Consider the following 17,508-nt stretch of genomic DNA (forward strand, 5'->3'; position numbering starts at 1 on the left):
ACTTCAGACAGCACACTCAAAATAGATACAGGTCTATAGTTGCCCTTGTCTGCTGTTATTTACTCTTAGTAATATTGCAAAATAGCAGTATTGTGTGCATACATGTGTGTGTGTGTGTGTGTGGTATAAACCCCTCAACTGGCTCTGTGTGAGGTAACTGTAGTGTGTGTCTGCTCTCGGTTGGTGATAAAGAGGGCAGATCAAAGCTGTTTTCTCTCCCACTGGAAGCCAAGCTTTTGGATCTGAACATGAGCCTGGCTGTGTTTGCTTAGTGTGTGTGTGGTGTGTGTGTGTGTGTCTGTGTGTGTTAGCAGTTTAGATGTGGGGGCAATGTTTCAGTAACACAGGCCAGAACAAGCTTCCACCTTAGCCTATGGCATTCTCTCTCTCTCTTTCTCTTTCTCTCTCTCTCTCTGTCTCTCTCTCTCTTTGTTTCTCTCTCTGTCTCTCTCTCTCTCACACTCACTTTCTCTCTCTCGCACTCTCTCTCTCTCGCACTCACATTCTCTCTCTTGCACTCACTTTCTCCCCCTCTGTCTCTCTTTGTCTCCCTCTGTCTCTCTTTCTCTCTCTATCTTTCTCTCTTCTTTTTCTAACAGCCAGGAAGAGGAGGAGGAGGGGAGGGTGTCAGCACCTCACATATTTAACCACCCCTCCTCCCTCTCTCCCCGACAGGGGGGTCAGATGTGACGACCGGGGCTGTGTGTAGAAGAAGAGGCAGCTGACACACACAGTCACCCCTCCCCTCCTCTCCCCTACTCCTCCTCCCTCCCTCGCTCCTCCCCTCCCCCTCCCTTGCTCCCCTTGGCAGGGCATCCATGCCTCTGTTATCTCCCAATGGCTCAGGAATTATAGGTTGAGAGGGGAAGAGGAGGAGGGGGGAGAAGGGAGGGAGAGGAGGAGGGGGAAGGTCATGTGACATCGCAGCAGCTGCTAGGCTAAGAATTTCTGTTTTCACTCAGCGAGAGAAAGAGGAGGGTAGAGCGAGCGAGAGAGAGAGAGGAGATAGGCAGCGTTGTGTTGTGTACTGCTTCGTAAGATAAGCTCTGAACGGTCTTTGTGAGTGACCGAGTGAGCGTGCGCGAGAGACAGAAAGAAAAGGAGAGAGAGAGAAGCGACGGAGAGGAGGAAGAGAAGATGGTGTGTGTCTTGACTGTGTCTCTGTCTGTGTGCTGGGTTTGGCTGAAGATGCAGCGATGGGAGAACCAGGGAGCTCCAGTCCTTTGTGCAGTAAGGAGCCTCAACACCCGCCGCCGCTTTCGCTCTGCTACTCTGAGGGGGGTCGAGAACCGCTGCTAGCCCTGTGTGTGTGTGTGTGTGTGTGTGTGTGTGTGTGTGTGTGTGTGTGTGTGTGTGTGTGTGTGTGTGTGTGTGTGTGTGTGTGTGTGTGTGTGTGTGTGTGTGTGTGTGTGTGTGTGTGTGTGTGTGTGTGTGTGTGTGTGTGTGTGTGTGTGTGTGTGTGTGTGTGTGTGAGCGGTGTGTGTGAGCGGTGTGTGTGAAGGAGGGGTGTGTGTGTGCTATCAGCATGGCTGTGTTTCTTGAATATGTATGATGTTTCTCTAGCGGTCGATTACCATCTTATTAGCTCCTGTGAAAAGTTCCTGCTTTACCAGGAATGCTCTCTCTTTCTTTAAAGCCCTGAGGCTGTGTGTGTGTATCCGTGTGTGTGAAGGTGTGTGTTTGGAAGAAGAGGTGGGTGGAGCAGGGCTTTGCAGTCGTGACGAGGTCACAGCAGTGAACTGAGCGGTCGCTGTGCCTGGCTGTCGATGTGAGTGTGTGTGCTTGTTGGTATGCGCCTGGCTGTTGCTGTGTGTGAGTGTGTGTGTGGAAAGGGAGCTCATTGTTAATTTCATTATTAATTGTGTTGCTGGGGGTTCACAGGGAGTGCAGGGGGTGAATGGGTGGTTATGAGCAGGGCGGACCCAGAGGTGTTGCCACTCATTTTCTCTCCCGTTACACTCTGTGTCCCTGTGACCCACCAGTTCACTACTCCCCTGCCATCTTCTGTTCCACTCCAGCGCTCTCCCACTGACACACACACACTCCCTCGCACACTTAAACAACGACAGCCAGGCACACACACACACACACACACACACACACACACACACACACACACACACACACACACACACACACACACACACACACACACACTGACCCCTGACCCCTGACCTCTCTCAGGGAGACATGGGTTTTTTAATAGACCTGTCCAGGCTCTGGGGTGGACCTATATATAACTCTACACATCTATTAGTGCTATTGACACTGTATGCTACTGTGTGTGTGTGTGTGTGTGTGTGTGTGTGTGTGTGTGTGTGTGTGTGTGTGTGTGTGTGTGTGTGTGTGTGTGTGTGTGTGTGTGTGTGTGTGTGTGTGTGTGTGTGTGTGTGTGTGTGTGTGCGTGCGTGCGTGCGTGCGTGCGTGCGTGCGTGCGTGCGTGCGTGCGTGTGTGGTTGTGTGAGGGTAGGTATGGTGTGTGTTTTAGCTACATTTGAGTGTGGATCTGTGATATTGATAAGACTGAGTGTGTGTAATGTGTATGTGTGTGTGTAATCAGATATGGTGTGTGGTAGTAATGTTGTAATGTGTGCATGTGTGTGTGTAATCTCACTGCATCCCTACAGGCTGCTCTTTACTGTGACCCTACCATGACCTCTGACTCTGGGGACTTGTAGTTAATGGGACATTTGAGTTGTGATGTGTGTTTGTTTGTGTAAAGTATGTGTGTGTTTATTCCATGTGTTTGCTCATGTAAGATGTGTGCATGCTTGTGTGTGTGTGTGTTCAGGGCGACGGCATGCCGCTCTCTGGCATTCAGGGATTCCACCGGCCCAGGAGCTGTCATCACAGTGTCCCCTTTCACCCCTTCACTGAGAGAGAGAGAAACAGGGAGGGAGGGAGGGAGGGAGAGAGGGAGGGAGAGTTATGGAAAGAGAGAGGGGTGAGTGGGTATCACATGGACACCATATTAACATGATGTGTAATGGCAATAGGAGTAGCTGTGTACTGTACATAGTGCGTCAACTATCCAGTTTACTGATGGTGCTATATCACTATAAACAATATGAAGGCAATGTGGCAATGTAAACTCAGAGTAGATCACATGCTTTTCAGACTCTACACTGGATGTAGGACTATATAAGGCCTTATGATATTTATCTGGGATTCAACATCACACACACTCCCACACACACACACAGACGCACAAACGCACGCGAGCACACACACTCCCACTACTGTAGATGGGTCCGTATGAGTGAGTGTGTGAATCAGACTTGATGATAATAGTGGATTGAAGTGGAAATAGCTTGTATCTGGTGTTCATCACTGTAGCAATCACCACAATGACCATCATGACGTTAACATGGGGATGCTTAAGGGGTTCTGGCATGTGTGTTACCTCTATCAGACTGTTCTCTCATGGTGTGTGTTACCTCTATCAGACTGTTCTGTCATGGTGTATGTTACCTCTATCAGACTGTTCTCTCATGGTGTGTGTTACCTCTATCAGACTGTTCTCTCATGGTGTATGTTACCTCTATCAGACTGTTCTCTCATGGTGTATGTTACCTCTATCAGACTGTTCTCTCATGGTGTGTGTTACCTCTATCAGACTGTTCTCTCATGGTGTATGTTACCTCTATCAGACTGTTCTCTCATGGTGTGTGTTACCTCTATCAGACTGTTCTGTCATGGTGTATGTTACCTCTATCAGACTGTTCTCTCATGGTGTGTGTTACCTCTATCAGACTGTTCTCTCATGGTGTGTGTTACCTCTATCAGACTGTTCTGTCATGGTGTGTGTTACCTCTATCAGACTGTTCTGTCATGGTGTGTGTTACCTCTATCAGACTGTTCTCTCATGGTGTGTGTTACCTCTATCAGACTGTTCTCTCATGGTGTGTTACCTCTATCAGACTGTTCTCTCATGGTGTGTTACCTCTATCAGACTGTTCTCTCATGGTGTGTTACCTCTATCAGACTGTTCTGTCATGGTGTGTGTTACCTCTATCAGACTGTTCTCTCATGGTGTGTGTTACCTCTATCGGATTGTTCTGTCATGGTGTATGTTACCTCTATCAGACTGTTCTGTCATGGTGTATGTTACCTCTATCAGACTGTTCTGTCATGGTGTATGTTACCTCTATCAGACTGTTCTGTCATGGTGTATGTTACCTCTATCAGACTGTTCTCTCATGGTGTGTTACCTCTATCAGACTGTTCTCTCATGGTGTGTTACCTCTATCAGACTGTTCTGTCATGGTGTATGTTACCTCTATCAGACTGTTCTCTCATGGTGTATGTTACCTCTATCAGACTGTTCTCTCATGGTGTATGTTACCTCTATCAGACTGTTCTCTCATGGTGTATGTTACCTCTATCAGACTGTTCTCTCATGGTGTATGTTACCTCTATCAGACTGTTCTCTCATGGTGTATGTTACCTCTATCAGACTGTTCTCTCATGGTGTGTTACCTCTATCAGACTGTTCTCTCATGGTGTGTTACCTCTATCAGACTGTTCTCTCATGGTGTGTTACCTCTATCAGACTGTTCTCTCATGGTGTGTGTTACCTCTATCAGACTGTTCTCTCATGGTGTGTGTTACCTCTATCAGACTGTTCTGTCATGGTGTGTGTTACCTCTATCAGACTGTTCTCTCATGGTGTGTTACCTCTATCAGACTGTTCTGTCATGGTGTATGTTACCTCTATCAGACTGTTCTCTCATGGTGTATGTTACCTCTATCAGACTGTTCTCTCATGGTGTGTTACCTCTATCAGACTGTTCTCTCATGGTGTGTTACCTCTATCAGACTGTTCTCTCATGGTGTGTTACCTCTATCAGACTGTTCTCTCATGGTGTATGTTACCTCTATCAGACTGTTCTCTCATGGTGTGTGTTACCTCTATCAGACTGTTCTCTCATGGTGTATGTTACCTCTATCAGACTGTTCTCTCATGGTGTATGTTACCTCTATCAGACTGTTCTCTCATGGTGTGTTACCTCTATCAGACTGTTCTGTCATGGTGTGTGTTACCTCTATCAGACTGTTCTCTCATGGTGTGTTACCTCTATCAGACTGTTCTCTCATGGTGTGTTACCTCTATCAGACTGTTCTGTCATGGTGTATGTTACCTCTATCAGACTGTTCTCTCATGGTGTATGTTACCTCTATCAGACTGTTCTCTCATGGTGTATGTTACCTCTATCAGACTGTTCTCTCATGGTGTATGTTACCTCTATCAGACTGTTCTCTCATGGTGTGTTACCTCTATCAGACTGTTCTCTCATGGTGTGTTACCTCTATCAGACTGTTCTCTCATGGTGTGTTACCTCTATCAGACTGTTCTCTCATGGTATGTTACCTCTATCAGACTGTTCTCTCATGGTGTGTGTTACCTCTATCAGACTGTTCTCTCATGGTGTGTGTTACTTCTATCAGACTGTTCTCTCATGGTGTATGTTACCTCTATCAGACTGTTCTGTCATGGTGTGTGTTACCTCTATCAGACTGTTCTCTCATGGTGTGTGTTACTTCTATCAGACTGTTCTCTCATGGTGTGTTACCTCTATCAGACTGTTCTCTCATGGTGTGTTACCTCTATCAGACTGTTCTCTCATGGTGTATGTTACCTCTATCAGACTGTTCTCTCATGGTGTGTTACCTCTATCAGACTGTTCTCTCATGGTGTATGTTACCTCTATCAGACTGTTCTCTCATGGTGTGTGTTACCTCTATCAGACTGTTCTCTCATGGTGTATGTTACCTCTATCAGACTGTTCTCTCATGGTGTGTGTTACCTCTATCAGACTGTTCTCTCATGGTGTGTGTTACCTCTATCAGACTGTTCTCTCATGGTGTGTTACCTCTATCAGACTGTTCTCTCATGGTGTATGTTACCTCTATCAGACTGTTCTCTCATGGTGTGTTACCTCTATCAGACTGTTCTCTCATGGTGTATGTTACCTCTATCAGACTGTTCTCTCATGGTGTGTTACCTCTATCAGACTGTTCTCTCATGGTGTGTTACCTCTATCAGACTGTTCTCTCATGGTGTGTGTTTGAAACGTTTCTATTGGCCCTGTCTCAGTTGGAGCATGTTAAGTAGAGCTGCTGTGTGGGCTGAGGCAGACAAACCGGACCCGTGAGGTAGGGGTTACACACCCTGTAACCTATAACCTTTAACCCCAGCTCCCTAGCCTAAGCCCAAAGCCCCCCCCCCCCCCCCCCAGCTAGACACACAGACACACAGACATACAGACACACAGACAGCACTGGGCTCTGGCTGACTCTCAGCTCTCACTCACCACCGTGTGTGTCTGTGTTTATATGTGTGTGTGTGTGTGTGTGTGTGTGTGTGTGTGTGTGTGTGTGTGTGTGTGTGTGTGTGTGTGTGTGTGTGTGTGTGTGTGTGTGTGTGTGTGTGTGTGTGTGTGTGTGTGTGTGTGTGTGTGTGTGTGTGTGTGTGTGTGTGTGTAAGGTCTGGTGTGAGACAGACAGATAGCCCCCAGTGTGTGAGAGAGACTTTCCAGTCCACAGGGCTCAGTGTCACTGGGGGGAGGGGTACCATAGTGTCAGCTGTCTGAACCCTCAACTGATAAGTTGGCCAATCACAGCATGAGTTAGTCTGACCCATCATCTACAGCCTCTTTGTAATTGCTTTATAAATGACGTACAACCCTCTCTCTCCCTCTCTCTCCTCTCTCCAGGCATGAGCCATGAGCCAAAGTCACCTTCCTTAGGAATGATATCCACGGCAACTCGCACCACGGCGACGGTCAGCCCCCTCACCCCATCGCCCCTTAACGGATCTATCGTAGCCAATGGGAGCCCGGCGGCCCAGTCCGCACACTCCGGATTCGCCGCCGCCCTCCGTAAACTGGCTAAACAGGCCGAGGATCCTCGAGGTAAGGACAACACACATGTGGACAGACAGAGTTATGATTAAGGAGTTTCTTAATGCCAGGTGTATTGTTATCAAGCCTATACAAGGTGTAGAAACGTTGGGTCATTTAAAGCCATTGTACAACCAGCTGTTGTCAGAAATCCCTCTTACCCCTATGAACTAACCGTCCCCTCTTCTTACCCTCCTCTCACTCCTTCCTTCCTCCCTGAGGCGCTAAGCTCATTCAAAAACCGTCTGTCCTCCTGGACCCTAACCTCTAACCCCTGACCCCTGTAGCCTAACCCCTCAGAACCCTCCGATGTCTCAGAGGTTCCTCTGCTGGGGCCGCCCGTGTGTGTCGTGTTTAGCTGCTAATAGCAGTGGAGTGATATTCACACTAGATTGAATTATGCAGCCTCCCCTAAGAGAGCAGGACACAGAACAGCCGTTCTAGCTGACCCATTTAAGCTCCAGCTCTCTCTCTCTGTGTGTGTGTGTGTGTGTGTGTGTGTGTGTGTGTGTGTGTGTGTGTGTGTGTGTGTGTGTGTGTGTGTGTGTGTGTGTGTGTGTGTGTGTGTGTGTGTGTGTGTGTGTGTGTCAATTTATTTGTGTGTTTGTGTATATGTGAATGACATTGCATGTTTGTGTCACCTCCTCTCCACACACACACGCACAAACACACACACACACACACACACACACACACACACACACACACACACACACACACACACACACACACACACACACACACACACACACACACACACACACACACACACACACACACACACCACTATGTTTTCAGTTTATTGGGCCCTGCTATCCCACTGGTCTAACCTGACTGTGAAGTAGTCATTGTGTGGTGTGGTGAGCAGTTGACAAGGACTGCTTTTAGAATTGGTCGTGGAGGGATCATATGATGCAGCTGTAACACACTGACCCACTCTCCTCTCAGACTCACTACACAGTAGAACATAGGATGTTTCTTAGGGTCATTTCTCAATAAACACTGAATCAATAGAATACTTGTCTTTTTCTCACTACCCTTTCGACCTCCTACAGGTTCCTATCAGTCAGACATACAGCTCATGGTTTGATTGTGACTTGTTGATATTTGTTTCTGGTTTGGATATTAGATATTGCTGTGTGCTACAGACAGTTGGATGTTGTTTGTTCAGTTGTTGGTTGTTGTCTGGACAGGGTCAGACTTAGGTCACAGATGGACAGAGCTGCTATTCTCCCGTGTAAACACACACACACACACTCACACACACACTTTTCTCTCGGAGGCTGTTTGGCTGGCTGGCTTTGGGCAGCAGCTCATTGAGGCCTTTCTGGTAGATGGTGTGTGAAACAGTGGCTCTGGTCAACCATGGTGTGTGTGTCTATGAGGTGTAACCTTCCCCAGGACAGAGACTCTGGCTGGCCCACATACACAGGAGCTGAACTTCACTGGCCCCCTAAGACACACACACATACGCTGCTGGGCCCCTCCAGGGGAACAGAGCCAGACTGCTGAGAGTCCTCTGAGTAGGGCTGGCAGGGGTCCTGTTTGGGTGTGTGTGTGTGTCTGTTTATGTGTGTGTATCTGGATGTCTGCCCCAGCTCCAGTGAGCCCCAGCAGCCCCAACCATCCACCCCGGGTCTATCTCTCTTAATCAGGCTGTGTTTGAGAGAGGTCCCCTCCTCCCTGGCTCTCCCTGGCTGCCTGGCTCCCCTGCAGATCACACCAGGGACCAAACACCACTGATTTATTACTCTGAGAAAGAAACAGAGACAGAGCTCACAACCCCAATCTCTCCCTCTCTCTCACACTCTCACCCTCTCAATCTCATTCTCTTCCTCCATTGTTTCTCACCTTCCCCTTCTCTCTTCCCCACTCCGTCTCTCCCTTTCACTCCATTTTTATTTCTCTATATTTTCTCTCCCTCTCACACACTCCCTCATCTATCTCACTACATCTCTCCCTCACTGCCACTTGCACATAATCTATTTTCTCACCTCTCTCTCTCCCTTTCTTGCACACATACTGTTTGCCTCACTGTCTCATCTCTATCCCTGTCTCTCTATCAACCAGGTGTGTGTATGTGCATGTGTACATGTGCGTGTGTTGTATGTCTGTTGCTATTTCAACCTAGCTGGGACAGTCGTCAGATAGTCTGAGGGAGGTACAGAAACACACACACGGACACTATGATTAAACCTAGGCATGTTTTAAAACAGAGCAGAAAAGTCCCTCTGTTATTTTGGGCCTGTCTGTGTGCAGTCTGCCTGGCGTAGGTAGAGACACAGTGTGTGTGAGTCATGCTCCACAGCTCCAGAGGAACAGGCCAATCCTGGGGCCGATCCTGCCCACGTTAGGAGTGCCGTCGCTGGGGAGGCCGGGCTGGTGCGTGGGTCTCCTTTTGGATCTCCAGCAACTTTGCTGTCTCCAAAGATATTTATAGACAAGCCCTCATACACACAAGCACTGACACACACACACACACACACACACACACACACACACACACACACACACACACACACACACACACACACACACACACACACATAAAACCTCCATGGTGCTTTCCTGTCATGTTGTAGCCTCCTAGCAGTGTGTGTGTCCTACTGCACAGTGTGTTCCTGTGTCTCCTACTGCACAGTGTGTTCCTGTGTCTCCTACTGCACAGTGTGTTTATGTGTCTCCTACTGCACAGTGTGTTCCTGTGTGTCCTACTGCACAGTGTGTTCCTGTGTCTCCTACTGCACAGTGTGTTCCTGTGTTCCTACTGCACAGTGTGTTCCTGTGTCTTCTACTGCACAGTGTGTTCCTGTGTCTCCTACTGCACAGTGTGTTCCTGTGTCTCCTACTGCACAGTGTGTTCCTGTGTCTCCTACTGCACAGTGTGTTCCTGTGTCTTCTACTGCACAGTGTGTTCCTGTGTCTCCTACTGCACAGTGTGTTCCTGTGTCTCCTACTGCACAGTGTGTTCCTGTGTCTCCTACTGCACAGTGTGTTCCTGTGTGTCCTACTGCACAGTGTGTTCCTGTGTCTCCTACTGCACAGTGTGTTCCTGTGTCTCCTACTGCACAGTGTGTTCCTGTGTCTCCTACTGCACAGTGTGTTCCTGTGTCTCCTACTGCACAGTGTGTTTATGTGTCTCCTACTGCACAGTGTGTTTATGTGTCCTACTGCACAGTGTGTTCCTGTGTCCTACTGCACAGTGTGTTCCTGTGTCTCCTACTGCACAGTGTGTTCCTGTCTCCTACTGCACAGTGTGTTCCTGTGTCTTCTACTGCACAGTGTGTTCCTGTGTCCTACTGCACAGTGTGTTCCTGTGTCTTCTACTGCACAGTGTGTTCCTGTGTCTTCTACTGCACAGTGTGTTCCTGTGTCTTCTACTGCACAGTGTGTTCCTGTGTCTCCTACTGCACAGTGTGTTTATGTGTCCTACTGCACAGTGTGTTCCTGTGTCTTCTACTGCACAGTGTGTTCCTGTGTCTTCTACTGCACAGTGTGTTCCTGTGTCCTACTGCACAGTGTGTTCCTGTGTCTTCTACTGCACAGTGTGTTCCTGTGTCTTCTACTGCACAGTGTGTTCCTGTGTTCCACTGCACAGTGTGTTCCTGTGTCCTACTGCACAGTGTGTTCCTGTGTCTCCTACTGCACAGTGTGTTCCTGTGTCCTACTGCACAGTGTGTTCCTGTGTCTTCTACTGCACAGTGTGTTCCTGAGTCCTACTGCACAGTGTGTTCCTGTGTCTTCTACTGCACAGTGTGTTCCTGTGTCCTACTGCACAGTGTGTTCCTGTGTCTTCTACTCCACAGTGTGTTCCTGTGTCCTACTGCACAGTGTGTTCCTGTGTCTTCTACTGCACAGTGTGTTCCTGTGTCCTACTGCACAGTGTGTTCCTGTGTCTTCTACTGCACAGTGTGTTCCTGTGTCCTACAGCACAGTGTGTTCCTGTGTATCCTACTGCACAGTGTGTTCCTGTGTCCTACTGCACAGTGTGTTCCTGTGGCTCCTACTGCACAGTGTGTTCCTGTGGCCTACTGCACAGTGTGTTCCTGTGTCCTACTGCACAGTGTGTTCCTGTGTGCTACTGCACAGTGTGTTCCTGTGTGCTACTGCACAGTGTGTTCCTGTGTCCTACTGCACAGTGTGTTTATGTGTCCTACTGCACAGTGTGTTCCTGTGTCCTACTGCACAGTGTGTTTATGTGTCTCCTACTGCACAGTGTGTTTATGTGTCTCCTACTGCACAGTGTGTTTATGTGTCTCCTACTGCACAGTGTGTTTATGTGTGTCCTACTGCACAGTGTGTTTATGTGTGTCCTACTGCACAGTGTGTTTATGTGTGTCCTACTGCACAGTGTGTTTATGTGTCCTACTGCACAGTGTGTTTATGTGTGTCCTACTGCACAGTGTGTTTATGTGTGTCCTACTGCACAGTGTGTTTATGTGTCCTACTGCACAGTGTGTTTATGTGTCCTACTGCACAGTGTGTTTATGTGTCCTACTGCACAGTGTGTTTATGTGTCCTACTGCACAGTGTGTTTATGTGTCCTACTGCACAGTGTGTTTATGTGTGTCCTGCTGCACAGTGTGTTTATGTGTGTCCTACTGCACAGTGTGTTTATGTGTCCTACTGCACAGTGTGTTTATGTGTGTCCTACTGCACAGTGTGTTTATGTGTCCTACTGCACAGTGTATATGTGTCCTACTGCACAGTGTGTTTATGTGTCCTACTGCACAGTGTGTTTATGTGTGTCCTACTGCACAGTGTGTTTATGTGTGTCCTACTGCACAGTGTGTTTATGTGTGTCCTACTGCACAGTGTGTTTATGTGTCCTACTGCACAGTGTGTTTATGTGTCCTACTGCACAGTGTGTTTATGTGTGTCCTACTGCACAGTGTGTTTATGTGTCCTACTGCACAGTGTGTTTATGTGTCCTACTGCACAGTGTGTTTATGTGTCCTACTGCACAGTGTGTTTATGTGTGTCCTACTGCACAGTGTGTTTATGTGTCCTACTGCACAGTGTGTTTATGTGTCCTACTGCACAGTGTGTTTATGTGTCCTACTGCACAGTGTGTTTATGTGTCCTACTGCACAGTGTGTTTATGTGTGTCCTACTGCACAGTGTGTTTATGTGTCCTACTGCACAGTGTGTTTATGTGTCCTACTGCACAGTGTGTTTATGTGTGTCCTACTGCACAGTGTGTTTATGTGTGTCCTACTGCACAGTGTGTTTATGTGTCCTACTGCACAGTGTGTTTATGTGTCCTACTGCACAGTGTGTTTATGTGTCCTACTGCACAGTGTGTTTATGTGTGTCCTACTGCACAGTGTGTTTATGTGTCCTACTGCACAGTGTGTTTATGTGTCCTACTGCACAGTGTGTTTATGTGTGTCCTACTGCACAGTGTGTTTATGTGTGTCCTACTGCACAGTGTGTTTATGTGTGTCCTACTGCACAGTGTGTTTATGTGTCCTACTGCACAGTGTGTTTATGTGTCCTACTGCACAGTGTGTTCCTGTGTGTCCTCTGGCCCTCTGTCCGTTGTTACTGTTGTGTATATGGAGCATGAGTCAGTCTCCTAAGCCTAAAGGATGTTGTTTGTTTTGTTGTGCTAGTATCATAGCCACTAGCTAGCTAGCTATCACCCTGATTTAAAACTCTGTCACGTCCTCTGTGTTTTCATCTGTATACACACACACATACACAGTAACACACATACATACACACACACACGGTCATACAGACAGACACACACACACACACACACTCTCCCATCTGATGAGTAGCTCTGTGTACTGAGTCTCATGCTGAAGAGGGGAGGTGATGGATAATGAGTATTGCAGCAGAGTAAAGGACACACACCTCGTGTCAGAGAGGCAGGCATGCTAGTATCTGATTAATTAGGCAGATCTAGACTTAACTTGCGCTGAACTCACTGTAGCATTACACTACCTACCTACAGTACCTAGCTAGACCACCTGAGGAAAAGAGATGGGGAGGGAGGGATGGGAGGAGGGGGGGATGGGAGGAGGATAGAGGGAGGGATGGGAGGAGGATAGAGGGAGGGATGGGGAGGGAGGGATGGGAGGAGGGAGGGATGGGAGGAGGGGGGGATGGGAGGAGGATAGAGGGAGGGATGGGAGGAGGATAGAGGGAGGGAGGGAGGGAGGGAGGGATGGGGAGGGAGGGATGGGAGGAGGATAGAGGGAGGGAGGGAGGGAGGGAGGGAGGGAGGGATGGGGAGGGAGGGATGGGAGGAGGATAGAGGGAGGGAGGGAGGGATGAGGAGGGAGGGATGGGAGGAGGGAGGGAGGGAGGGATGGGAGTAGGATAGAGGGAGGGGAGGAGGATAGAGGGAGGGATGGGAGGAGGATAGAGGGAGGGAGGGAGGGATGGGGAGGGAGGGAGGGATGGGGAGGGAGGGATGGGAGGAGGGAGGGATGGGAGGAGGATAGAGGGAGGGAGGGATGGGGAGGGAGGGATGGGAGGAGGGAGGGATGGGAGGAGGATAGAGGGAGGGAGGGAGGGAGGGAGGGAGGGGAGGAGGGAGGGAGGGATGGGAGGAGGGAGGGATGGGAGGAGGATAGAGGGAGGGATGGGAGGAGGATAGAGGGAGGGAGGGATGGGAGGAGGGAGGGATGGGGAGGGAGGGATGGGAGGAGGGAGGGATGGGAGGAGGATAGAGGGAGGGATGGGAGGAGGATAGAGGGAGGGAGGGATGGGAGGAGGATAGAGGGAGGAAGAAAAAGGTAAAGAAGAGAGAGGGTTTATGGAGTGATGGAAGGAGTGGGTAGAGGGATACAGAGAGATTGAAGTGTGAGATTGAATGTGTTACCATGTGTGTGCGTGTGTTTGGCCGGGGGCTACCCTTGTTTCTGGGAGCCCAGAGCATGCTGGGACAGCAGGGCAGTGTGTCTCTGACCCCTCCATCTGGAGCGCACACACACGCTATCTATCCACGCTATCTGTGTGTGTGCGCGTGCGGGCGTCAGAGGTAGAACTCTCTCTCTCTCTATCTATCTATCTATCTCTATATATACATATATATATACACAGTATTTTATTCCTCCATATATCTATGTCTCTTCTTCTAGGTAAACATACTAACAATAGCTCATACACAGTTCACCCAGTTCAGACATTCTCCTCCAGAAACCATCCTACTGCTCGCTCTCTATTTTTCTGTCCCCCCCTCTCTCTTGCTCTCGCTCTCTCTGTCTTACTCCCCCTCTCTGGGAAAATAACACACACCACACTCTTAGAAAAAAAGATTCCAAAATGGTTCTTCAGCTGTCCCCATAGGAGAACCCTTTTTGGTTCCAGATAGAACCCTTTTTGGTTTGCATGTAGAACCATAGAACCATCTACCTGGAACCGAAGAGGGTTTTACCTGGAACCAAAAAGGGTTCTTCAAAGGGTTCTCCTATGGGGACAGCCGACTAACCCTTTTAGGTTCTAGATAGCACCTTATTTCTAAGAGTGCACAAACACATACACCCTTGAAACACACACTCCCCGATGCAGATTAGGTGCTTTGAACTGTGTTGCCGTTCTGTGGCCGAGGTTGTGTGTGTGTGTGTGTGTGTGTGTGTGTGTGTGTGTGTGTGTGTGTGTGTGTGTGTGTGTGTGTGTGTGTGTGTGTGTGTGTGTGTGTGTGTGTGTGTGTGTGTGTGTGTGTGTGTGTGTGTGTGTGTGTGTGTGTGTGTGCGTGCGTGCGTGCGGTTGTGTGTGTGTGTGTTGTTGTGTGTGTGTGTGTGACGGCTGGTGTGTGAGGCAGGGTTTGTGTGTGTGGCTGGGGGATGGTATGGCATATGGAGGAAGGGTTGGCTCGGCGCTGCTATGCACACCAGGTGTGAAATGGACTGTTTAATTAAGTGCTGATGTTGTTCTAATACAGGGAGGGAGGGAGGGAGGGAGGGAGGGAGGTGAACAGCAGCTTGTCGCTAGCTGGTAGGGTTGTGTCTGGGGGTGTGTTCGGGGCTGTGGAGGAGAGAGGGAGGAAGGAGGGAAGGGGAGGAGGTGAACAACAGCGTGTCGCTAGTTGTCAGGGCTGTGTCTGGGGCTGTGGAGGAGAGAGGGAGGTTGGGGCTTTGGATAGGGCCAGGGAGGGAACATGAGATTTGGGGCTTTGGATAGGGCCAGGGAGGGAACATGAGATTTGGGGCTTTGGATAGGGCCAGGGAGGGAACATGAGATTTGGGGCTTTGGATAGGGCCAGGGAGGGAACAGGAGATTTGGGGCTTTGGATAGGGCCAGGGAGGGAACATGAGATTTGGGGCTTTGGATAGGGCCAGGGAGGGAACATGAGATTTGGGGCTTTGGATAGGGCCAGGGAGGGAACAGGAGATTTGGGGCTTTGGATAGGGCCAGGGAGGGAACAGGAGATTTGGGGCTTTGGATAGGGCCAGGGAGGGAACAGGAGATTTGGGGCTTTGGATAGGGCCAGGGAGGGAACATGAGATTTGGGGCTTTGGATAGGGCCAGGGAGGGAACAGGAGATTTGGGGCTTGAAGGGCGTAGTCGGTTGGACTGTAGCTGGCAAGATCAAGGTTGTGGGTTCAATTCTCGCATGGTCACTTTCCCTGAACGTTTGTGTTAAGCCCCCTTGGATAAAAGCAGCAGGTCAACAAGTATATTGTTCTGTTTCTTTGATGGGATTAGAGGTGGAAGGATACGGTGCTGGAACAGAGAGAACTTAACCTGGGGCTGTGTGGAGCTTTGTGTGTGCATGTTTATGTTCGCGTGTATACGTGTGTGCATACGTTCTTGCGTGTATGTGTGATTATGCGTGCGTATGCGCCCGTGTATGTGTCTGTGTGTACCTCTCTCAGTTAGGGTCAGCTTGGGCGGTCATGCGTGTATGTGTCTGTGTGTACCTCTCTCAGTTAGGGTCAGCTTGGGCGGTCATGCGTGTATGTGTCTGTGTGTACCTCTCTCTCAGTTAGGGTCAGCTTGGGCGGTCATACGTGGAGGCAGTCTGGGAGAGAAGGACTGGTAATGGGGCAACAATGGAGAGATGAGCTACGCATTAATCACACACACATGTTTGCCCACACGGACATACACTCAATCACACCCACATAGTCACACCCAAAAAAACGACTGAAATATCACATTAACATAAGTATTCAGACCCTTTACTCAGTACTTTGTTTAAACACCTTTGGCAGTGATTACAGCCTCAAGTATTATTGGGTATGATGCTATAAGCTTGGCACACCTGTATTTGGGGAGTTCCTCCCATTCTTCTCTGCAGATCCTCTCAAGCCCTGTCAGGTTGGATGGGGAGCGTTGCTGCACCACTATTTTCAACCTGTCTCGGAGCTCTACCGACAACTCCTTTGACCTCATGGCTTGGTTTTTGCTCTGACATGCACTTCCAACTGTGTGGCCTTATATAGACAGGTGTGTGCCTTTCCAAATCATGTCAAATCAATTGAATTTACCACAGGTGGACTCCAATAAAGTTGTAGAAACATTTCAAGGATGATCAATGGAAACAGGATGCACCTGAGCTCAATTTCGAGTCTCATAGCAAAGGGTCTGAATACTTATATAAATAAGGTATTTCTGGTAATACAATTCTTAAAACCTGTTTTTGCTTTGTCATTATGGGATATATGTGTAGATTGATGAGGATTTTTTATTTATTTAATAGATTTTAGAATAAGGCGGAAACATAAAAACTCTCTCTTTCTCTCTCTCTCTCTCTCTCTCTCTCTCTCTCTCTCTCTCTCTCTCTCTCTCTCTCTCTCTCTCTCTCTCTCTCTCTCTCTCTCTCTCTCTCTCTCGCTTAGACTTCCTCGCTCTCCGTCTCTCTGTAGCGTAGGAGCAGAGCTTGGAGCCACAGCTTGGCCTGCAGTCTTTTATCCACCGTTAGAGGGCAGAGGACTAGCATGTTGTTCTTACTGTATGTCCTAACAGTACCAGTAGGGGACTGGCTTCATCTCCTCACCCCCTTTCTTTTAATGTCTGACTGATCTGAAAGAACTGGACTGGTGAAAGCTTCCACCATTTTGCTTTCACCTATCCTTTGTGATTAGATCAATACAGAAGAAGGGGAGGACAGGAGAAAGGGGAAAGGAAGCATGTTCAGACTATCGAGATACGTCCATAATGGCCAGGGCTGGGTTTGAAACCAGGACACTCCCTTCTCTCCTCTCAGCCTCAGTGTGAGCATGTGTGGCGACACGTCAGTGAATAGATGAAGGCTGGATCTGCATATGGCAGCATGACACTAGTTTAGGGCCACTCAGATGGCCTGCATATCATTTCTGTCCCATCTGCTCAGTGATGGACTGCCTTCCTGTCAACTAGCACTGCCACCACAAGAGGAGTGAGGGAGGGGGAGTGACAGGAAAAGACTGGAGGGGAGTTGTATTTACTAGAATGAGGGAGAGAGGGTAGTTTAGACTTTAGTAGATGCTAGAAAAATAACATTAAGCACACGCACACACGCACACACGCACGCACACACCACTCATCTCAGGCTGTTAAGCGTTCAGGGCTACTTCCCTTTCTCCTTAACTGTCTTAACTGTTGAAAATGTGTTTATGAAAAATGGATGTCTTCCCAGAGAGATGTCTGTTTGGGAGGCAGTCCGTTT

The 17,508-nt window shown here is 48.8% G+C and overlaps 1 protein-coding gene across 1 annotated transcript in view; it reads left to right on the forward strand.

Annotated features, from left to right (window-relative positions):
• LOC129834726 (genetic suppressor element 1-like) overlaps positions 1-17,508 on the forward strand; it is a 569,678-nt gene that overhangs the window by 465,401 nt on the left and 86,769 nt on the right. Inside the window, exon 3 of the mRNA XM_055899962.1 lies at positions 6,717-6,914. Coding sequence (XP_055755937.1) covers positions 6,717-6,914 — 198 coding nt within the window. The remainder of the gene's footprint in view (positions 1-6,716; positions 6,915-17,508) is intronic.

The sequence above is a fragment of the Salvelinus fontinalis genome, chromosome 35 (genome assembly GCF_029448725.1).
Source record: "Salvelinus fontinalis isolate EN_2023a chromosome 35, ASM2944872v1, whole genome shotgun sequence".
Taxonomy (NCBI): Eukaryota; Metazoa; Chordata; class Actinopteri; order Salmoniformes; family Salmonidae; genus Salvelinus; species Salvelinus fontinalis.